The 25,103-nt window shown below is 34.2% G+C and overlaps 2 protein-coding genes across 5 annotated transcripts in view; one reads left to right on the top strand and one right to left on the bottom strand.

The window, feature by feature from the left end:
- LOC125059090 (catenin delta-2) overlaps positions 1 to 3,277 on the bottom strand; it is a 59,747-nt gene extending 56,470 nt beyond the window's left edge. For 3 of the 4 annotated variants that reach the window (XM_047663294.1, XM_047663297.1, XM_047663296.1), the window contains exon 1: positions 3,054 to 3,277. The gene's annotated coding sequence lies outside the window, so the exon portion shown is untranslated. Of the gene's footprint in view, positions 1 to 2,702; positions 3,022 to 3,053 lie in introns of those variants that run through there. The other variant, XM_047663295.1, reaches the window with a different exon arrangement.
- Positions 3,278 to 4,079: 802 nt separating this feature from the next.
- LOC125059065 (collagen alpha-1(I) chain-like) lies at positions 4,080 to 25,042 on the top strand. Its single transcript, XM_047663265.1, has 19 exons — positions 4,080 to 5,570; positions 7,291 to 7,473; positions 9,227 to 9,357; positions 9,897 to 10,061; positions 10,405 to 10,530; positions 11,671 to 12,027; positions 12,423 to 12,543; positions 13,188 to 13,792; positions 14,210 to 14,318; positions 15,853 to 15,956; positions 17,030 to 17,156; positions 17,990 to 18,088; positions 18,632 to 18,739; positions 19,208 to 19,354; positions 19,622 to 19,736; positions 20,523 to 20,647; positions 20,945 to 21,129; positions 21,962 to 22,292; positions 22,426 to 25,042. The coding sequence occupies exons 1-19, from the start codon at positions 5,501 to 5,503 to the stop codon at positions 23,199 to 23,201; spliced, it is 3,984 nt and encodes a 1,327-aa protein (XP_047519221.1). The 5' UTR covers positions 4,080 to 5,500; the 3' UTR covers positions 23,202 to 25,042.
- The last annotated feature ends 61 nt before the right edge of the window (positions 25,043 to 25,103 follow it).

The following is a 25,103-nucleotide window of genomic DNA, read 5'->3' as shown; positions in this document are numbered from 1 at the left end:
ATAATACATGTACCCATACTATCTCAAATAGTATGCTATTATTGACAGTACCTAACTAGAATTGACAAACCGACTGTGAAACCTAACAATTTGATACGATACAATGTATTTTAACAAGACCAGGGGATCGTTCGAATTTCGATTTACATGATTTAGCCATACTGAAACTATTTTAACCGACTAAGAAATTCGAAAAAGACACAATTCGAAAATACGACGCTTGGGTTTTCGTTTCGAAGTTCTTTAAAACCTGTCCATCCTTGTCAATTCTTGATTAAAAGTATTATTAAGAATAAATGAGCAAAATTCAGCGTAAGACAATGTTTTTATCATACTTGAAGTTATAAGTGGAAAAGATTGAACTTTTCAATTCAATAAATCAATTTCGCACAAAGATATGTTGCCTCATTCGTATCTTTTGTTCAATAAATTGAGCGGATTTAAGGATAAGTCAAGATATTTTCGGATTCGTCCCTCGCTTGGTACATCTTCTCCAAGTCGTCTCTGATTGGACCTATTTTTACATTAACATATCCTTAACATGAAGATGTAATATAAAAAGGGACTTAACAATATGAAGCGTAGAGTTGCATTTACACTAGTATTAGCGGCGTGTGTAATTGCAAGTTTTCACTTTAGCCATCTTATTTTTTGCTTGAAATCTAAATCTACCCTGTCATTTATACTTACAAAGCATACGAATTGCGTGCAGAGTTTTTACATGCGTAGAAGCGTAATTATTTATTGATTTAGCATTACTTTTAATACTGTATCAATAAATATAAGAATATAATAATCTGAATATATTTTCTATTTCTTTACATATTTTTTACTAAATTCCAGTAAAGAATGCTAACTTTATTAAGCTAGGAACGACTAAACGAGGCACATTCTAGTTCAAGACCATATAATGAGTAATAATATAAGTACTTACATAGAGACCATTGCAAGAATATCAAAGGTCGTAGTACACAAGCTAATGTAAAAGCGATATAAAAGTACATTTTTATCACCGTTCATGATAAGAATAGTAATACGAACTACGAGGTCAAGAAATATGGCAGTGCAGTATTATATACACGATTTCTTCTTACAGTTTAGCGCGTAGTGGTCTTTAAAAACGTTTCGCGAATTTAATAATATATCAAAGGATTATTCACACTGATTAGTATTTATCAGTTATCAGAGACGGCAAATGCGATTAAAACATTCTGTTTGTAAGTAAATTATTGGGCACTAATAGTGATAGTTAAAAGATAATTATTCTTTTGACATTTTTAATTAGCTTACAAATGAAAATATGGTTGGTTAATATATGTAGTTATGTTTATATTAATCAGGTGATTTACTTGGACTTGCCCTAGTGTAAAAATACTAATCATCTAAGCTATTAAGATATGAGCATTAACGGTGTCACATTTGAAATGCAAAGACTAAAACAACGTGTAGCTTTTGGATATAATCCAAATCAAGCAAAGGAACAAGGGGAAATAATAAATTCTGTATGTCGCGCCGATGTCTATGCAACACAATGTTGTATGGTACTTATACTATATTACACGTTTTTCTTAAAGAAATGATTGCATACATACCTCCCATTTGCAACCCTACTCATATTAGGCAAGAATGTAGTAAGATGTCGACTTTGATTTTATATATATTAAAATGTTAAACAGAGTATATTAACTCAAATTGTTGTAGTTATTAAAGAATTATAGAGGTGAACAAATTTCAGTTTTTAATCAACTCTAAAACCCCTAAAGTGGAGTTATCATATAATTTATTTTTATAGTATACCATAGTTAACAAGTCTCAAAAAATATATCCTTTTGAATAGCTTTAAACAAAACATTTTGTTTATCTGATGAAATTGGAGGAAAATATTATTAATATGTTTTAGGAAGATTCTAGTTTCAGTTCTAGATTTTTATTTTTAAGAAGCAAAGTCTGCCAATATAAGTTTATTTTTTGGTATGCCGTACCCACATTTATAGGTTTTTAGTTTCTAGCTTTTAGTACAAGAAAGTAATTTATATCATGGATCATCACATCTATTTGTATCATCACATGTATGGAGGTACTCATTAGATTATTAAAATGATGGGTTTTAATACAATTTTATAAAAAATGTATGAAGATCTGTAATGTAACGATCCCATCGGGAGCTAAAAAGGTATTTTGCTGCTGTACTTAAATTAGTCAACTACAAACATTAAATTTTGTAGATTAGTTGGTTCATTTCTTACAGGCAAACACATTGTTTTAGGACGTATAAATAAATAAATATTGTAAAAAATTATAATTTTTACCTTTTTTAAAACTAAACGTTAGTAGACTATTTTATTTAACTATCATTGCTGTTATATTATCATTTTGGTCTAAACTGATTTAAATGAGATTTCTGAATAATTTTTTATTCACATCTTATAGCAAAATGCTATTGTAGCTATTACTATATAAAATTTATATTATAAATTAAAACTGTTCTTTTAATAATACTATTTGGCTTGAGTGATGTTTATGGAATGCAATTATATATATTTGTGAATATTGTATTAAATATATATAATTATAGATTTATATATACTTTAGGTAGTTTTATGAGAATACATTAAACAAGCCCATTATTAATATTAAACATTATCAATAACTTATAAATGGAATATATACTTGGAACTTTGACCCAAAGTGATATTGAATACCTTATAGTAATGTTGAAATGGAGTCTGGTATGAGATACAGAAACCAAACATGTATGTTCGTGTCTCTATCACCTCTATGTAGCACACATAACATCACGATCACTAAATGACACGTAAATACTACCAAAAGGTACTCGAGTATGTGAAAATGGCTTCAATTTTCAAACCTCGAATCCGTTCATACGCCAATTGTATAAAAGATTGTAAACTATATAGAACGTGAGATAAACTTTTTAGATCGACGATTTCCCGTATGAATGCACTTTCCAACCGCTTTTACTATCACACGGCCCCTACTATACGCAGGTACTACAAACAGTATGAAAAATAGCTGATGATTGACGTACGTACTTTACGCACAGGGAGCGGTCCAAATGATATCCAAGATGATGCAAAAGAATAATCCTGGTGGTTGAATTTGATCATATAGCACAAATATTTAATGTTCAATATTAATTTAATTGTTCATGAGCCACAAATCACATAAAAAATTACAATACACGACAACGAAGCGAAACTTAGCGTAGTCCCTCCTCCCTTCTCTTCACTTTAAATTACCATAACGGATAGAGCGTGGAGCAAAGAGAAAAAGAGCTTGTATTACTGTAAGCCATAGACTGCACTAAGTTGTTCATAGCATGAAAGAGAAAGCATAATTATACCATAGACTATATTGTGTAAAAAGTTACATAGAAATGTTGCTTTCCAGGGTAGCCATAGGTAACACTTTTCTTTTCCTGATTTAGATTTTTTTAAAGTATCACTCATGTATTCAGTGTTTTTTTTAGGTTTTGAGACATTTTCTTGATTTTCGCGGAATTTATAGTAAAAACAAATTGTTTTCATCTATTCCCATCAGTAGGATTATTTGGCCTTTTATGCCATAGGAATTGTTTTTATTAATTAAAGTACAGTGTAAAGTTTATTAAAACTAAACTGACAAAAAATAGAAAACTGCCCTTAGATCTAAAATCAGGTCATTTTTTTAGACAAAGATTTATGAAAATGTATTTGCATTGAAGAACGTTTTTTATCACCCATTTCTTACAAAAAGTAAAAATTTGAGATATAATAATATATAATAATAATACTTTTTCTAATAGACCATTCTAAATTATTTCCGAGATTAGAACTAGAGCATTGGTATAATGTTATTATCTCTTTTTCGTGCTTGGTCGTAATTGTTTTGTTTGGAAAAGAGAGAAGTAGATTGTAGAGTTGTTGACTGTCGTACTGTTACGTCAAACTGCAACCATTCAGTTCATCCCATCGGATGTGTAAACTGTAAATGCCAAATGGTGTATGTTGCTGTGGTTTACTGTGTATACTATACTTAATATTATGTATGTTGTGTTGTGACTTGTGTGTGCGTGGTGATTTGTGTTAAATGCTGCTAGAAAGAAAATAATCATTAAAAGAGTGATTTTTTCATTGAAAATCTTGCATAAATGTGAAGAAATACTATTATTTGTGTTATCAAGTGGAAGTGAATCCGTCAGGAGGCGGTAATCATGTTAGTTTATTCGCTATTTGTGGATTCTGGATCTCGTCTCGTCCATGTACCATAAACAAAAATGTCAGCGATCCCGATTTTTTGTTTCACGCTGCATACCTCTCGATAAACCATAATTAGATCACTTGATTGATATTAATTAAAATAAGACGCTATCTCTGAAGGTGGATTATTGTTGAAACAGCGTGCCCCTTGCAATAAATCGGCCATAATAAACGTGCGTTAATGTGCTTCGCGCCTGTCTACACCCGATCTATCTCATTGTTTATGTATGGAGAGTTAAAGCTGGAATTTTAATGGCATAATGCGGTTTAATTTAACTATAAAATAAAATTTTAGCATAATAGGTCTAGTGTATTGGTTAGTCAAAAGCGTCGGGAACTTTTTAATAAGGTGATATTGTACATCGCCTCTATTTTTAATAATCTTGATTGTACGATGCAGTAAATGACGTTCTGAAGTGGCTCTCGGTTAATTTGTGGGATATGTGCCAATTATTGCGCCCGTGACGAAAGATCCTCGAAATTTTGTATGTATACAATTGTTATAAGTGCTGTTTACACACAATATTTAATAATTTCACCATACTGATTTTAAATTCTATTTTAAAAAGTTAGGTAAAATCATAGTTTTACTCATTCTAACAAATAAATATAGTTTTCTCCAGTATCCAAAATCCAAATACAACAAAACTCTAAAATAATTTATCTTTATTCAATTTTTCAATTCATAAATTATTTATTTAGGCTTTGAACTAAAATCATGACATATAGTTTGAATTTATTCATAAAAGTATCTACAAACCCAAATTTGAAAAGTGTAGAAGATGTAAAAAATCTAACTTCTCTAACACTTTGTAATACGGCTTAAGTGCAATTATACAACTATATTTTTATATTAAAATAAACCCTGTTTTAATTGATAAGAGGATAATGATGATTCTGAACTATGATAACTTTACAATTATTATATAGTACTCAATTAATTTGACAAATACTTAATTATCTATTAAATTTTGATGCCTGCATGGTAAATAAACAGAAATGTGAATTTCTGTATCCGTTTCATATATTTCTATCACTTTACTACAGAAATATTAAGCATTTAATTATATAGATTGTAATATTGCTTTACAGCTTAAAATAAACAAACCATACACTGTAAATTATGCAAAATCATACTTACAAAAATATGAAAATATAACTGTGAACAATTGTCGTGATACTTTGGTTTTTGAAACTAATAGTGTAATTTTCTAGTCAAGTTGGCGAAGGCACGTAGGGGTATGATCAAGGAGAAGGAGAAAGGCGGAGGTGCCCGCCTGAAAGATGAGCCCAATGACCCTACAGAACCAGGTACTTAAATAGCATTTAATGGAATTTCCTAAATGTATAAGATAAATATTAAACTACATATACTTATAATAAAATTTAAATATTATTAAAGTCATCTGGTAAAAAGGGGAAGTCAAATACAATCCTTTTGTTTTTTTAGCAAAATTTAGGACTTGATAGGAAATTTAGTAAGTTGATACTTTAACATTAATAAACAAAATATTCAAATGCTTATAATTTATGCCACAGTTTATATGTTATAACTATCTTATACAGCAGTGACTTAAATTACCTAGTAACCAAACATGCCTGTAATAGGTCATTTCACTCTTCCATAGCTGTTTCTAATTATGAAATTAGTTATAGTAATCTTATTAGTACTGTGTTTTACATTATATGTGTATATAATTGATTATATTATTTGTATCAATTGAAATTATTCTAATTTTATGCATGTTTATAGCATGTGAAATAAATAAAACCCTTAAAAAGCAAAGGTTATTATTACAGTTTAGAAATCAGTTAAGAACTAAACAAATTAAAAAATCTATTAGATTGCATTGGATCATTATAAACAGGTATCAAAGGAATGCATTAAATTCATTAGAGCATTTAATTAACTTCATGTACAAACAAACTTTTATGTTCATTTAATTATCTATACATATAATATAGGTAAACATGATAAATTATATGTTTAAAACAACTCACGAAAACTTAGAGGTTTGTTAAAAATAGTATATGTTAAGCAAAACAAATATGAATAAAATTATAGGTGATAGATAGTCATCAGTAAACTAAATAGCTATCCACTACATTTTTATACAACCTTTTAAAAAGATCTCAAACAGAAAAGCTAGTTGGATTGATTTATACAGATATACTAAATAAGGAAATTATGAGGAATTATTGTAATGCAAACTATAATGAACAATCAATACTAAGTCAATATGCAAGATGTAGTTAGCACACTGCTGCTCGAATTATATGAATAGGCACTATAAAATAATATAATAAATATACTTTTAATTTTGTATTTGAGGAAATTATCAAGTATGTTTTATATAATATATTTTATTTAATAATATCATATACATTTATTTATTTATATATTACAGAAATACATATTATATTCGATCTTGAAACACGATTTTCGTTAATAAATCATTCAAATCATTTAAGCTATTTTACTTTCAAAAGCAAGAATATTTGTATAAAGTAGGTCTAGAATATTTTTCAACAAATTCACGTCGATATTCTTTAAAAAAATTACGAAATGTTATTTTCTTTTAACGTTGCCCTAACCAAAGTAAGAAAGATGAAAGTCAGATCTGCCACACTGCGGTATCAGAGAAACAATATGTGCATTACAACATGAATACAAATGTAAAAATTATTATTTGGAAGTTATCATTGCATTTTTATTGATTATGTAGTGTATTTTTCTTTAATACCTTAAGTAATTTGCACAATACAAGTCTACTGTTTGTACTCTAGAAAAATAATCAGCAATAATCAGTACTTTTTAAATTGCCGAAATAACAAGAACTGCAGCTGTGTACGTTCTTTTGTTTGTAATATTGACTTATTGTCTAGTCTGGGTTTACCTCATAAAAGAAACTGTAAGAAACATAGATAATAGCAACTGGCAACGAAAATTCATATATTTTTAATTTGACAACACTCAATAACAAAATTAAACCCGTATAGAAGTTACACTTTAAATTAAACCTTTCGTTAGGGCACGGCTCACGACCGCCGTCAGCGTCATTACCGACACCAGCAGCCCTGAAGAAGGAGCCCGATGACGGGCCGCACAGAGTGAAGATGGAACCACACAGCCAAGGTAGCGCGGAAGATGGTTCAGCCGATATGGGTGTTGATGGCATAAAGACGGAGATTGATGGCCTAATGGATAGCGATGGTAAGTGTCTTTATATGAATGAAACAGTTGTAGCGTTATTGTATAATTATTATTTTACGGAGATACGAAAACATTTTGTATTTCCGAACCAATTCGACTTAGGGTCCTTCAAGAAAAGAGCGTACCAATTCTTGAAAGGCCGGCAACGCACTCGCGAGCCCTCTGGCATTGCGAGTGTCTATGGGCGGCGGTATCACTTAACATCAGGTGAGCCTCCTGCCCGTTTGCCCCCTGTACTATAAAAAAAAACAACTGACAATAAATGTATATGTATTGTAAAATTGATTTTTAAACTTGAGTTTTTTTTATTATGTATTATAGTATTCAAATACTAAGTACTTACATCTAAATTACACGTAAGTTTAGTCGTCCGTTTAGTAAGCATTAATTGTACAAACGGTGATATACTACAAATACCGTACGAGCCGTACGATCTCTAAATTTCACCAACATCATCTTGATGGTTGGAGGTCTTCCACGGTCCGTTTCACAAGGCATTTTCTTTTGCGAACTAGCGAACTGTGGAATCGACTCCCGGTGGGAGTCTTCCCTCAGAGATACGAGCTCCAAATGTTAAAAAATCAAAGGCCGGCAACGCACCCACTAAAAATGGCTGCGATGACTGCCCTTTTTGGTCGTTCCGCAAGCTCGTTTGCCCCCCCTATTATATAAAAAAAATAGGTTTTTGAAATTACAGCATTTAAGATTTATTGTTTTTAAAGTTTGTCAAAAACGAAACTTATTAACATAACAGTACAATTGTAAAATTTCCTAGAATAATCCATAAGCAGGTAAAATAAGTAATCTCTAATTGACCCTATAATAAAAAACCTTACTCGTCTACCTGTGTCCGATTTCTTAACGTAGCTTATTTGTAAGATTGAAATAAGCAATTATAACTTTTATGTACTTTGAATAAAGTTTAAATTCCAACATTGAGAAATACAGAACTACTTTACAGTTAGTTTACTTAGCTTGGTTTTACTGCAGTAAGATAATTAAGTACTTTGATTTAAAGTTAAGGTAAATACTTAATTAATTGTAATACTAGTATATAAAAATAATTCAATAAATAATTTTGGTTAGTCAGTCAACCAAATTCGGCATTTATGCAAAACAAGCGTTTTCCGAGAAATGAACCGAGACCTTTGCGGTAAGTGCGCAAAAGATCGCCTTTTTGTGACTCATGTTATATGTATACTATACTATTATATATTATATTATACTAAGCAATGTGCTAACTGTATTAAAAACTGGTTTTAGTTCATTCGATATATTTATATTAAAACTAGCTGACCGGGCAAACGTCGCTTTGCCATTTATATCATTTATAATAAAAAAATAGGGGTTGATCGTAGAGGGGTGAAAGTTAGGGGTTGTATGTATTTTTGTATGTTGTATCATAAAAAAATAGAAATTAAAAATTTTGTCTAAAAAATAATAAATAAAATTTAGGGGTGGACTACCCCTAACATTTAGGGGGAGGAAAAATAGATGTTTGCCGATTCTCATAGATACCGGATAAGCAAAAAAAATTTCATCAAAATCGGTCAAGCCGTTTCGGAGGAGTATGGCAACGAAAACTGTGACACGAGAATTTTATATATTAGATAGTGTCTCAGGCGTTTCCTATTTCATAACAAACATCGGGGAAATAAGGAAAGCCGTGAATGTTCCATAAAAAGTACAACAACATTAAAATAATTGTATACTCGATAAATATTTTTTGAAAATATATTTGTATATCTCATAGGTGATCCAACAAAATCGCCACAGTGTGATTTGGGAGGTCCCGGATCGATGAAATCCGAGCGACTTTCTTCAGACTCCAATGACATCATTGACCCTCAGACGGGACTGAGAAGTAATGCGGGAAATATACAGGTATGACAATTACAGGTTTACGAAAATAAGGTGATATTCAAATCATTTGCTTGGACTATACACGATGAAACATAAAAATCTAATTATAACTACAAATCAATAATAAATTACTATGAAATTTTAATATGAACCAATGCTGCAATATAATGGAACAATTTAGAATCGAACTTTTTATGAATCAGTTGGTAATCTGTGTATAATGTTTTGTATTTCTATTGGTATTTTGGTATCTTCGAAACAGCAGAAAGTACATTCTTGCAGTTGAAAAAAAGAGCGTACCAATTCTTAAAAGGAAAGCAACTCACTCGCGAGCCCTCTGAGTGTCCATGGGCGGCGGTATCACATAACATCAGATCAGCCTCCTGCCCGTTTGCCCCCTGTTGGTTTGCCCCCTGTTCTATAAAAAAAAATAAGTTCACACGCGAATGTAACTCAACGATTTACACAAATATTAGGTTTACCGAAATGGTGTTTCAGGTCAAAAATATCATTTAAGTGTCATCTGTATGTATCTCAGATATATTAAATACTCATTACAGGATGGCAACCAAAATTGCCGAAATCCAAATGGTCCGGATGGCATGGGTTCCTGTCGCATGGGTGGGTCTGGGCCAATGGGTCCAGGGGTGTCGATGGGTCCCATGTCGAGTGAAGCACAAACCCTACCCTCAAATGTCATTAGCAAACAGTCAGGGAGTATGGAGGTAAAAATTATGTGTTAATGTATTATGTTATACATTACTTATGACAGGACCTGATTGGTGAAGCAATCTTTAAATAGACATAGACATAATATTATTAGTAACGAAACACACACACAGAAACACACAAAATAATAATAATAATAAAATTGTAAAAAGAAAAAAAAGATTGTATGTTTTCAACACATTTTTAAGTATCATCCTAGACAAATTATTTCCTTCTTTAGTATTCCAACTGCTTATTTTAACTCAGCAAAAAGAGAAAAAAGACAGCGGAATACATATAAAAAACACAAAACATATTCTCCAATAGGAAATCTTATTAATATATTTATTTTCCCAGCAGCAAAGTCAAATATTTGTCTTTTCTACGCTACTCGCCAACAAAGCGGCTGAAGCTGTCATATCTGGTCAGAACCACTCCATCATTGCATACCATTGCGCTCAACCCAACACAAAGAAGTACCTAGAGGTAAAATTTTTACAATTAAACATTGTCATAATATTGGTCACCATTACTCAGTAGTTAGACAAAGATGTATGTAAGGGATTATGTTAAGTCGATAGAAACCTTTTAAAGAATATTTTTTTTTAGTTTATTGCTGAAAATTTTGTAGAAACAAAATAATTATATTTATATATATATATAGACAAAATCATTATTCTGTAATTCTGTTGCCGGTCATTCCCATAATACATCTCTATATATATAAAATTCTCGTGTCACAAAGTTTCTTTCCCATGCTCCTCCAAAACAGCTTGATCGATTCTTATGAATTTTTTTATGTATATTCAGTAAGTCTCAGAATCAGCTACTATCTATCTTTCAAATTCCTAAATCATAAGGGACACTCCAAAAAATATTTTTTTATTTTTTAGACAAAATTTTTTGTTTTTATTTTTTTTATGATACAGCATACAAAAATACATACAACCCTTAATTTTCATCTACCCCTCTACGATCAACCCATATTTTTTATTTGTTAGTTAAGAACTTGAACTCTGAGGATTGTATAGAGAAAAATCACAGAAAAACCTAAAAAGTTTTCATTCCGAAAAACCGAACATTCTCTAGAGTAGCAGAGCAAAATGTTCCATGTTAGTATGTACTAAAAAGGTAGGCTAGGCATTAAGCAGAAACGAAGTTCGCGGGGACAGCTAGTTACTTATATAATATAATATACTAGCAGACCGGCCAAGCGTTGCTGTGGCTAAGGTTTTTGTTATATTACATAGTAGCAAACTATTCAAGGAATCGGTAGGAGAACACCAGTCATGGGGACCACCATGCTTTTTTGGTGGTTATGCCATTACACTTAATATGTATACATATTGTAGCTTATGTGAAACGTTGGTATTTTCAACACAGCGCCATCTGTTAGAATTGTGACTGTCAAATAATAAACAAATATTTTGTAATAAAATAATTTTGTGGGTATAAATTGAGATGTAAGCTATCCTAACGTTTAAGTTGGATCAAACTACACACGGTGTGCAAATTTGATTGATATCGGTTCCGTAAACGTTCCGTGTTCTGAAAATTATTAAATTTGAAAAACTGTTGACCATCAACTTGTAGAATGTAGTTAAATACTTCACCTTAACATTTCAGAAACATCCACTCAAAATCGGCCAGTTCAACAAACAGAATCCAGCGCAATGGTTGAACAACTTGGCCATGGCAAAGCGAGGTGGATTGAGGGGTGGACCAAACATGATGGGTCCTAACCAAATGGGACACATGATGGGACCCATGGGGCCTAACATGGGCCCAATGGGACACAGCATGGGTCACATGGGGCCCAACATGATGGGGCCTAACAGGATGGGAGGGCCTAACCAGATGATGATGATGAAGGGACAAATGGGCCAAATGGGTCAAATGGGCATGGATGGGTTTCCAGGGGGCACCCCGTCCTGCGGTGTCATGGACGGCCTCGGTGCTGATGGTGAAATGCCCTGGGACACCGTGAGTAATTCAATGTTTTGTATTGTTAGGGAGCGTTCAAGTATTACGTCACGCAATTTTTGGAGGTTATTGACCCCCCCCCATGTATCGCGCCGTAACGTTTTTCTGTACCCAAGTATAATAAAACGTTTCGTGACCACCTAGTGACTCTTTATACCTAAAAGTTACCATTATGTGGTGTAAAGTACTGGAAAGTCGAAAATAATATTATTAATAATGCGTAATTAAATCCCCGCCACGCATCGTAACGTTTTACAAAAGGACCCCCCCCCCCAAATTTGTTACGTAATACTTGAATGCTCCCTTATACAAGTTACTATTATTTTAATTCTGGCTTTTAATAAACATCAAGTTGAACATCAGAGTATATGACTGTTAGTAATATCTTATTACAGAAAAACCCCTCCGTAATGTCAAATGGCATGTCGAATGGGCCGGCGCAATTACCGCCGTGCTCTGAGGCTGGCTCATCGGACAATGGCGGAGACAATAGCTCTTGTCAATCCGGCCCTAAAGGTGACTTCACTATTATTTGCACTTAACACTTCTATGAATAATTTTTTTAGGAATCTCATAGAGCTTTAAAAAACAAGAATTCTGTCAATGTTTTAATGATGGACTACTGGAATTGAAAATATAGGCTTCAAGCAATAATAACAGTTTAAAAATAATATCCAAATTAAAATACTTTATTAATAATATTTTTTTTGTTTTGAGTTTGGTTTCATGATAAATTTCACTGTATTGTCTTTGATTTACATAACTTTTACACATTTAAAGAAAAACGCTTTTTACCGGATTAAAGTTATGTATTATTATTATAAATTTACAACTATTTGACATAATTTTAACCCTCCATCTTTTAGTCGATACCAACTCCGGGGAAACAAATACAGATAAGGCAACTTTCTCTGCAGCTGTGATACCTTTTGACATTCAACATCTTTTGTCTTCAGTCACCGTGACCACGCACGCTGTAAAGCACGCGAAACGTCGGATAAATTTAAAATTATGTCAAATAGTTGTAAATTTATAATAATAATACATAACTTTAATCCGGTAAAAAGCGTTTTTCTTTAAATTTCACTGTTATAAATGAAATTTACAATTTTGCAAAAAACTTTAACGGCAATGAATCATAATTCCATGTTTAGCTTCAGTCTCATCCGTAGGTGTAAAAATACCTGATGAAAACCTCACGCCGCAGCAGCGCGCTCATCGCGAGGAACAATTGGCCACGATAAGAAAAATGCAACAGATATTATTCCCTGAAAGTGGGTCAAATCCCAACCAACCAGGGGATCCCCAGCAAAACTCAGAAATCAACCCGCCTAACTCATCAGCCAATATGAACATGTCTTTTCCACCCATGTCCCAACACGGTCCGATGGTCTCCGGACCGAACGGACCCATGGTGTCCATGCCCAGTGGCATGAACTCGGGCCCGAGCTGTACCATGTCGGGTCCTATGGGACCCAATGGTCCCATGGGAGGGCCGATGGGTCCGGGACATATGGGGCCTAACGGGCCGATGGGCGGACCTATGGGTGGAATGGGATCGGGTATGGGCATGGGTGGCCACGGTTCGATGGGGCCTAATGGTATGATGGGACCTAACGGGCCTATGATGTCTGCGATGGGGCCTAATGGACCGATGGGGCCTATGGGTCCTTGTGGGATGAAGGGAATAAGAGCGTGTGGTGACATGAAGTCTGCTATGTGTAATGATATGCACATGGGCAGAGGGTGTGGCGGGCCTATGGGGGTAAGTTTCTTTTAACAGTCATTTACAATGACTAGAAACCATTTTTAAAAGTTTGGCAACGCATTTTTGTATAATATATTCATTTTTGCTTTTAAATGATGTCAATAAATTGTTTTATGAGATGTATATCTTCATCGGAATATATATTATCTAGAAGTTTTCCTAATATATATATAGTATATATAGTAATAGCTTCAAGAAACAGAAAAATCAAGTCTATTATCATTTTCTATTTAGTTAAGTCTTGCAGAACAATTTTTTTAAAATTATTTTCTAATTAATTTTTTTTTAAATTCCGGGAGTTAAATATTTGATTTTATTTTTTGAATAAATTTTATTTTATTATTTGTTAAAGCATCTCTATTACTAAACTTAGGTTATTGTTTTAGTATTTTAACTTCATATAATAAATTCCAGCGTATGCCTAACCCCATGGGAGGAATGGGAGGACCCAAGCCATGTATGATGGGGGGACCTCACATGGGTCCTAGAATGATGCCTGGGCCTAATTTATCAGCAATGAATGGTAAGTTAAAAATTACAAAACATGTATGCACTAAAAATATGACTCGAGATTTTGCCTCTTGATTGCTTAAAAGGATTATAATTATAAATTACATTTATACTAAAACTAAATTTAATAAATATTTAATGAGTGTCAATAACTTATATTACGTTATGGTAAATAATAAAACCCACTTAAATATTCTTCGAAAAGCTATTTTTTTTGCTTTTATCATTATCATGTAACTTTGAATTACTAAACATGATAAAAAAATACCTAAGTACATATTATACAGGTTGGCCAAAAAGTCGTGGATCAAACGCAAATAGGGGATAGATGAGGTGAGGTCATCAGCGGCAAAAAATTGTTCTACGGGAGGTCTCTAAGGTCAACCCCTGCAGAGTTATGATTTATTTTGGTTTTTATATGAAAATTGACTTTTTTTTACTAATTTTCTTAAAATTCGAAAAAATCTAAATCCTGTATCTTTTTCATAATATCCATTAGATTGATACTGATGAGTTCTTGCGTTAGACATACTATTTATAGTTGTTTATTGAGTGTATTGAAGATAATATTAAGTTATACAATATAATTTTTTTTCAAATCAAAACTTTTTGTTTATTTCGGATCCCACTGTGAAAAAAAATTACTCTACCGAAAAGTGACCCTGTATAACAAGTTTTGGCGCATTTAATATGGATTCTGAAAAGGTATTACACATGGCCATGAGTCGCTCTAATATCTTTCTAGGACGAAAAAACAACAACGATTCGGACTTATGATAGATTATTTACCTACCTGTGACCAGTACTGTGTGAATCGGACTAGATTCAAAAAATTGGACAGATGGCTGAAGGGTTACGTAGGAATTTGATTAGACGGTGCAGATTAAGTATTATGGTCAGAGTCAGGAATTTTGAGCATATTTTATTGTAAAATATTTTGTTTCCTACAAACAACCATTGAGAAATAATTGTTTAAATACAATTATTATTTCACAATCGTTGTTTGTAATTCTTCCTAGAAAGATGTTAGAGCAACTCCTGGCCACGTGTAATACCTTTTCAGAATCCCTATTAAATGCACCAAAACTTGTAGTACAGGGACACTTTTCGGTGGAGTAATTTTTTTTCACAGTGGGGTCCAAAGTAAAGAAAAATTTATGATTTGAAAAAATGTTATATCGTATCACTTAATATTATCTTGAATACACTAAATAAACAACTATAAATAGTATGTCTAACGCAAGAACTCATCAGTACCAATCTAATGTATATTATGAGAAAGATACAGGATGTAGATATTTTCGAATTTTAAGAAGAATTAGTAAAAAAAGTCAATTTTCATATAAAAACCAAAATAAATCATAACTCTGCAGGGGTTGACCTTAGAGACCTCCCGTAGAACAATTTTTTGCCGATGATGACCTCATCTATCCCCTATTTGCGTTTGATCCACGACTTTTTGGCCACCCTGTATGAAGGTTATGAATATTATCTTTCTTTACTGTATTAAAGAGTGGAAAGTTATTTCATTGACTTATCATCCGCAGGTGGGATGATGATGGAAAGTGGCATGATGGGAGGAATGGTGCCTCACGCTGATTGCGGACCAGACCATCATGGAATGTGTGATGACTACGGACGGGGGAGAAATGTTAGTATTTCAATTCACACTAATTAATTTTTGTGTATACTAAATTCAACTTATTGATAACTCATACAGTTGTTGATATCAGCTGTGTTATTAAATTAAATTAATGATTAAGATAAAAAAGGAAGGTAATTAATACCTTAGCTGTCAGGATCTTCAAACTCATTTAGTTGTCTATGGGAGCGTTCAAGTATTACGTAACGAATTTATATGCTTTTTATTTTTCTATAATAATAAATAATTCTTATTTATGGGCTTTATAAAACTTTACGACGCGGGGCGGGAATTGAATTACGCGTTATTGTTAGTATTATTTTCGAGTTTTCAGTACTTTATACCACATAATGGTAACTTTTAGGTATAAAGGGTCACGAAACGTTTTACTATTGGATACAGAAAAACGTTACGGTGCGTTACATGGGGGGGCGCGCGCGTGTCAATAATCTCCAAAAATTGCTTGACATAATACTTCAACGCATGTTACATACATAGGAAATTTATTATAATTGTAAATTGTAAATAATATTATAATTGTATTCGTTTTTACAACAAACTACCAAGCGAAATTAGAGAATTATCACTGAATAAATTCAACGTAAATTAATCAATAAAGCTTTTTATAAATTTGACGAATATTGAAATGATCCTAGCCCTTGGGATTCATTTGCTCCAATTCAGTACTTGTTTATGAAGTTATTTTGAGTTTGAGTTATCTTTTTCGTGATATTTGTTATTTTTTAATAGGTAAGTTTATTAATTATAGCCTTTTGTGCCTGACCCAGCCAATTTGATAAGGAATTCCGCATTTGTCACAATATTTCCCTTCACTGTACCAATTGTTTTGATGTGAATTATTGTCAAAGTTCAATGACTCATAGCCGGACTTCAATCCTACTACCTCAGGAATGAGAGTAGTAAGCTGATGTCAACACAGTTCTAAAAATGATATAGTTTTTCTAAATAGAACGGATAATAATAATTACCATATATTCTTGCAGTTTTTTACTCGGTTGGAAATAATGTTAATGCTTTTAATGGGTACTCCGTTGTAACTGTTATGAACTATGTATTTTCAGATGGGTGGCGATGGGCCAGGGCAACACAAGAATGCTCTTCGAAGCCCCAAAAGCCCAGGACACGACATAGACTGGCAGAAACTACAGCATCAGTTCTTTGATGACAAGAATATGGACACCGAACTCAGTAAGTATACAGCTTTCTATAAATTAATATGCGTTTAATCGGATGGTGACGAAAGTTTAGGTATGGATTCATGGATATTTTTGGACCTAGACGGCAAATTAAATAGAAATTCTCAGTCTGTTAGGTTTCCGTCTGAAGTTGGCGACTTTTTAGCCAAAGGCTGATTTATGGGGGGGGGGGGGGTTAAAAGTAGGTACTAGGTACCAAGGATGGAAAAAATATAAGTGGTATCATAGTAAAAATTTCAATGTTATTTATTAATAAAACAGTAACTACCAAATTGGAGGTAATAAAACTATATTTTGACTAAGGGAGCGTTCAAGAATTACGTAACGAATTTTGGGGGAGTGGGAGGGGTCCTTTAGTATAACGTTACGATGCGGGGCGGGGATTGAATTAAGTCGTTATTGTTAATATTATTTTCGACATTCCAGTACTTTTACACTTTAATGGTAACTTTTAGGTATAAAGAGTCACTAGGTGGTCACGAAACGTTTACTATACACTTGGGTACAGAAAAACGTTACGGCGCGTTAAATGGGGGGGGGGGGGGGGGTCAATAATCTCCAAAAATTGCGTGACGTAATACTTGAACGCTCCCTTAGTAATTATTACAAATATTTTTGGAAACAGAAGGTCGATTGACTATAAAGAATGAAGACTAAATTAATTTAAATATGGGAATTAAAATAAATAGTTACTTACTTACTAATTAATTATTATTTAAATTTATATATTTTATTTGATATGGGATTAATATGCATATACTTTGAGGGATACAAACGCTAATTTCTTACATTATTTTCGTGTGCATAAATAATGTATGTATACAGGTACACAAGTGAAGTCCCCGTGTTCGGAGAGAGGTGGATGCCTTCCTCCGCCGCCCTATGGCGCTTCGCCCCTTCATAGATCTGCCTCGGTACCTATAGGTAAATTCTTATTTTTTGATGAATGCAGAACGAGACAGTCTAAATTATTATTTAAAAAATAAAACACGTGTGGCACTCCTGGACTGCCGCGGTAAGCTATTGCATAGCATTTTTTATCAACTTATGCAATTATAATTATTTATTTATGCAGTTTTTTTTTCTTTGATATTTTTTCAATCTACCACTCTGCCAGACTCAGACTAAAACGCCCGTATAGTCTGTCTCACTCTAACGCGTACCGACTGCACCGGCCACGCTCACGCTACGTCATCGATCTCGTCAGAGAGATGAGAATGCGCAGTATGCGTTCTGTCCCATTCTAACACGCGTATTTGCCGCACCTATATTACGTCATCGTGTGTTAGGTTTTTTTCGTTACGGAATTTCTTGATTCGGTCGCCGCGCTCAAAGCCCGCGATAAAATCTATGCAATAGCTTAAAAAAATATCAGTCCCTACGAACCATATAGGCATTAATTCGTTTTGGATAGTTTTTAAAATACTAGGTATTTAAAAATTAGGCTAAATAATATTTTTGATATAGCAACTCAATCCCCGTCACAAGGCACGCCTACGTCTGAAGCGCCGAGAGCCGGATCAGCTCTAAGCAGCCCCGCACATTGCAAGCCACAACACAAACACGATCCACCAGGTAACCGACTAAAATATAGCTGTCCTTTTCGCACTCACCATTCGAACGTATACCTATCCCTTTCATACAGAGAACGCGGACGATCGCGTATTCACATACGCCAAAAGTTTATAAGTTTGGCGCATATATGCATGGTTTTTCTTGATTTTTACAATTGGTTTAATAATTGCACTGTACTGCTGTCAAAGTGCAAAAATAAAACATTTAAAAACTATTAATTTAATAGGATTTTAGTTGATTTTGAAGTGTGAGCCATAGAAGTAGAATGCATGTTTTTTTTAATGTTAGACATTTTCCCCAACCACGATATTATTGGAATGCTTATTTTTTTACATCGCTCCGACTTTTTTGTTTTTCTGTAGTTGTAATGCGAATTTTTTGTTTTCCCCCTCCCCTCCGCAAACGCTTGACGCTTGAATCCCAACGTGTGATATTGGGACCGAACATTGGCGAATGTTGGGCCAATAGAGATATTGGAGAAATTGGACGATGGTGTGTTTGTGCGTACGCTGCAATGTCTGGCCGCCCAACGTCAGAAGAACCAACAGAGCAAGGAGCCAAGTTTGATGCCCGTCCCATCTCCGCAACAAATATCCTATCTCAACCAATTCGAAGGTAACATTGTTTGTCGCTGTAACCCAACGCTTGGGGGTTACTTAACGCTTGCTTTTTAACTATCATTTTATGTTTTCATTGGTGGTTGGTGAAAATGTGCTAACAATTTCATACTCTATGGCTAATTCGTTGGAACACCTTGTACCGTTGGGTCATCTTGCGTATTGTGCTTCCTTTGGCGGCTCTTGTACTGTGATTATCTACTCTATGCAGCAATTAGGTCCCTGAAATTAGTGAGACTGAATTTTTAATAATATTTTTCTATAGGCCAAGAGTTGACGATACAGAAACAGCCGAACACGTCGTTAAAGGACAACGGGCCACCTTCGAATAGCGGAGGTCAAACGCCGCAGTCGAGTTCAAATCAAAAATCACCGGCTGGGTATGTAATAGGATTTAGTACTTATTTTTTTCGATGTTTAGTATTGACTAAGATAGTTGGTTATTTGGGTCTATGATATACATACCAGGCGCTACCTTTTTAGGTCTGGTCCTCAGATTTCTGAATCTGTTTCATTTGGTAATGAGAGCGTTCAAGTATTACGTATCGAATTTGGGGGGGTAGGGGGGGGGGAAGGGTGTTATTCCCTTTTGTAAAAAATAAAATGTTAGGATGCGGGGCGGGGGTTGAATTACGCGTTATTTTTGGGTCAATTATCTCCAAAAATTACGTCACGTAATACTTGAACGCTCCCAATAGGCAAGTAGTGTGCTTGATACCGATTTTCTCGGTATAAGGCGAATGTTAAATACACATATAGAAAGAAAGTCCATTGGTGCACAGCCGGGGATAGAATCTACGACCGCAAGGATGTGAGTCGCACCCTGAAGCCACTAGGCCAACACTGATATTTGGTTGCATATTATGTTGGAATCATGTTCCTTGCTCCATTTACTAAAGACTGCCAACTATTAGCATTCACTAATGTGTATTTAGACAGTAATATAAATAAGTATATTAAAAAATGTCAAAATACATAGAAAAATTTAGTTAACTATTTCATTAGATTTGAGAATATATTTGTACAGAGTGTAATTGTAATTACGCCTCGGCGATATGCAGCAACCCACTACATCTCCGTAATCTATATACTTTGGTTGGTTTTAAATAAACATAATACATATGTAAAAGAAAAATGTCGAAAAATTAAATTAACTGTTTATACAGTATGATGCCGGGAACGCCAGAGCCGCATTCATCGCATTCGGAGCAACGAGCGGGTCGATTCTCACTCGAACAGAGCCCCAACTTTAACAATCCACAGACACCCAACGCAGGAAACAAGTGTACAGGTATTTATGTGTTTATATAAGGGATATCCTGTTTTATTTTTGTTAAAAATGTATTAATGAATTAAAAGTCGTCAATGTAAGTATTTTTTTTATTTGGAAGTTAGAACGGAAACTTAAACTTTAAAAAAAATTCTAATAAAGAAATATATCTACAAGTTTTATTGTTGTAATTGTAAGTAAATTTTAATATAAATAAATTAGTAATTATAGTTTTTAGGATATTTACATTTTGCGTATAATACTATAGCTTGAAAAGTTAAATAAATTATTCACTGAAGGTTGAATATGTTTTAACAGATGAGAAGTCAAGACCGAGTCCGTCGTCAAATAGGTCTAATCAAGAAAGTGCCTCGAAAACCCCACAACGTGATTCGTCAGGATTGAACCAGGGACCGTATGCTGTATCTTGTGCGAAAAGCAGTTGTGCCGTCACCACTATGTCACAAGCACACCCCGACGATTCTATGTCCTCCAATACAGAAGTAAGGGTTATTCAATAATTCATAATTAATTACTGCTAAACTCTGATCTTTCATTCGGTAGAATTCTGACATTTCATAAGTGTTGCTACTAAAAAAGTTCTCCACCGAAAAAGGACAAATTTGACCCATTTGAGAACAATAAAAAAAATGCTACGTATTTTATAAGATGTTTTACCTTCAAAAAGGTAAATCAAAATATTTACTTCCCAAGTGATCTAATACAAAAATAACAAATATTTCAATATCACGAACAATATTTTTTATTCTTTAGCTGGCATCTCTGCCTACTAATTCCAGGTTTAGAAAACCTTAAAAAAAATGTTTTCTTTAATTGTGCGTTTTTTACTGTTATGGGACGTAATTATGACTCGCCGTTAAACCACTTTTAATGTGGAGCAAGGCACTTAATAAAATGGATACATTAACTAACAATAAAATGTATGCATAGACTCAGATGTTCAGACTCGTATTGAATATCGAAAAATGTGCCCGGTTAAAAAGGTTCGCAATCTCTGACATGTCAAAAAATTATGGCTGTCAGAATTCTACGGAATTAAAAATCAGAGTATAAGTTAAACAATCCTAAAACCATTCCTTATTTGTTTACTAAGTTGTTGTACAACCAAAATATTTGGCATGTTTCCCTTCTTATTTAAGAAAAACTATATGTGAAGATTTTTATTTGGCTCACAATGTTATATATATACACATCTACTTCTGTATTATGCTGTAAATCTTCTGAATAAATAAATTAATAAAGTCTTAGAAGAAGAATTTCTAATTGACATAATTCGTTAACAATTCCTAACCCGTATTTGTGTCATTGTTTCAGACGACGTTATCAGGCGGCCCGAACAGTACGAGTTTACCTGGGCCTTTTCCAGGGCCCTGTAGTATGAATAGGCCTGACAACATTCCCATCAATCCCAACCAGGGCCCCAATGGACCCATGGGCCCCGCAACGTCCTCCTTTGACCCGATCTCTTCTTTAGCACAAATGTCACAACAGTTAACGAATACGGTTGGGGGTGGGCCCGGCTCATCAGGGCCAATGGGGCCCAACGGGTCAGGAATGGGACCCTTTGGATCAGGTCCCCATCATATGCAACATCACCATTCAATGCATCCGCATGGACACCCGCACATGATGATGAATGATTTAGGTAAGTGGTGATTATTTTGATTGTAATTTAAATAACTTATTTTAAATATATAAAGTAAATTTAATATTTTTTACATATTGATTTTTCAAGTGCTTTATATGGATTATAATTTAAAAACAACTATAACTTTCAGGTTGCCATATGGAAGGAATGGGTGGGCCAGGTTTAGGTGGTCCCATGGAAAGTATGATGGGGGGCGGCGACTTTCCCTCAGACATGAATCTTAGTCCTAAAATGGGAGGTGGTCCCATGGGTGGACCGATGGGGCCCATGGGCCCCGATGCCTCGATGTTAGGACCACGTATGAGTGGCGCAGGGAAAATGCCACCGTTTAATGGAGCAAATGTTCAAGTGAAAGCGAGCGCACCTAACACAATTCAATACTTGCCAACGAGGCCCCAAATGCCCTGCAACACTGGTCCCAGGGGCCCTCCCAGTTTAGACTTCTTACAGAGAGTCACAAATCCTATGCAAATGGACAGCAGTAAAGGCGTGCAATATTTCCCTGGAGCGAGAGCAATGGACATGGAGGGCGGCATGCGAGGGGTCATGAGAGCGCCCGGAGGAATGCTGAGAATGCCCCACTACCCGGCCGGTTTTAATTCACCCCCCAAAATGGCAGGGGACCCCTTCGGCGGGCCGGGCCCTAATCCGATGTGCGGCCCCAATTTCAGAGGAGTGAAGGGTGGCATGGGTCCCGGGAACGTGAGAATGGGAGCGGCGCAGCCGTTGCCCCCCTCGATGGGAGGCCCCAACCCCGGGTTTAAGGGCCAGGGATTCGCGGTGCCCTCGACGGCCGACCCGAACTACGCGGCGCAGTTCCACAACTTCCAGCAGCAGCTGTACGCCACGGGCAGTAGGGCTGCGCAGCCGCATCAGGGCTACCCCCCTTACCAGCCGTCCAAGTGATGACTACTGGTTCCCAGTGTCGGTCTACTGGCTATGTGAATGTGATATGGACACGGCCCGTAAAGACGGACTCGTCGTGAGTCCCCGCGTACGCGGCCCGTACGTCAGACTGAACGAGTGCGAACGTACTTAATCGATTATACACCAGTGAATTATATTTTCGTTAGCGTTTTTGTGAGATTTTGTATATCGGATACGAGATTTTCTATTGCGTCTAGCTTTATTTTGAACGGTTCGTTTTAGGTTCGTGACTGAATGGTTTTGATAGATTTGTACAAATTGTACAAATGTTACGTGTAGTATACATAATTTAAAAGTACACTTAGTATATTTTTGCAATGGCAATAATAATTTTTATATGCAAACGCCAGAATTTCAGTGTATCGGTTCCTTTACTTAGCTATTTTATACGATTCCTATGCACACAGATATCTAGTCAATTTTGAAATTATTGCCGACCCTGCGTTATGTTTGTGTAACAATTGAGTCCACGGTTTGGTCACTTACGACACGCGAGTACATAATTTATATGTAACAATATTTTGTCCATTTTAGTCGTAGTTATTTTTTAGGGAAATCGGTTTATATTCTAATTTTTATGGCTCTCCGGCCAGTAGCTCATGAGACTTAGCTGTTAATGAACTTATTCCTTATTTTTGATCTGAAAGCAATGTTTTTCTGTCTTCCATGCCAGTAGTATTTGAATTAAATTAATTATTTTCTGAACAACATTTAGTCATACACTTTCGAGTACTTAAAAGTTCTGATGCCATATTATTTGCCACGTTCGATTTTCGTGATAATTTTTGTACTATATTTATTGCCTCGAGCGACATTTCTTAAAGCGGATATTTTAAGCTTCATAGTCGCTGTGAAGTTGTCGGTCTAACCTGTTATGGGAAATACTATTCGATCTTACGGCTACATACAAAGTGGTTAAGATATTTATGGCAAACTGTTAAATTTTGTAGAGGTTGTTACAATAGTGTAGGAAGTGCATTGTGGATGTCACAGTGGCCTTTAATGAACAATGCCTTTTATTAAGTGTTTTAACCCCAAGTGAAATATACGCTCAACATATGGAAGATTGAGGTGAATAGTTGAATTACACTGAAATTAATCCCGTTTCATCTTAAGGGTAGATACAAATACTTCAGATGCAATGTTTCTATATTGAAAAATTATCTGTTTAATGTATTATAATTTAATTGTCATGGTATTAAAATTGAAATAATTAAAACAGCATCTTTTATAATGATTCTTTAGTCTCTGGGTTAATGTTAAAAATAATTTTCTATCTACCCTAAGAATGAGTTGTAGATAATTTTCCCAGTCGCGATGATGTAGCATAATCGATGTGTTTTGTAAATTGGCTCACCGAATGAGATAAATCTGAGATTACGAAGGGCTGTGTGAGAGCACAAGTCCATAAGGAAACACCCGCTAGAAATTAGATAGTCTTAATTTAAATGTAATTAATTATATTATAAGGTAAAGAATGGTTCTTGTTTTAGGGTAAGTGAAGAGCAATGATATAGTTTGTGTAATATTAAATAAGAAATGAAATTAAGATGCAAACTATTGGTTGTGATTCTGACACAATTTGTTAAGTTGTTCGTAGATTTGTCACACAGATTATAAAATGTGAAATCTTATTATTTCTCTTGATAAGGCCCCTTTTTTATTTTTTTTAAACGTTTTTTATCGTTTGTACATCACTAACAATAATTGTACAGAGTACTTGACTTAATTTAAGGCAATAAATGTATTTATTTTATAACTTGTGATGTAAGAATTTATTCTTAATTATTATAAAAAATATATATAATATGCTTGTAAAATCATGTTTTATTTTTATTCCTTTTAATGTAAAAAAACTTAATGCTATGTGAAGGCAGAGAT

Source organism: Pieris napi, chromosome 19 (genome assembly GCF_905475465.1).
Source record: "Pieris napi chromosome 19, ilPieNapi1.2, whole genome shotgun sequence".
Classification (NCBI taxonomy): domain Eukaryota; kingdom Metazoa; phylum Arthropoda; class Insecta; order Lepidoptera; family Pieridae; genus Pieris; species Pieris napi.
Note: the sequence above shows the minus strand (reverse complement) of the source record. Positions and strands in the feature narration are given on the sequence as shown.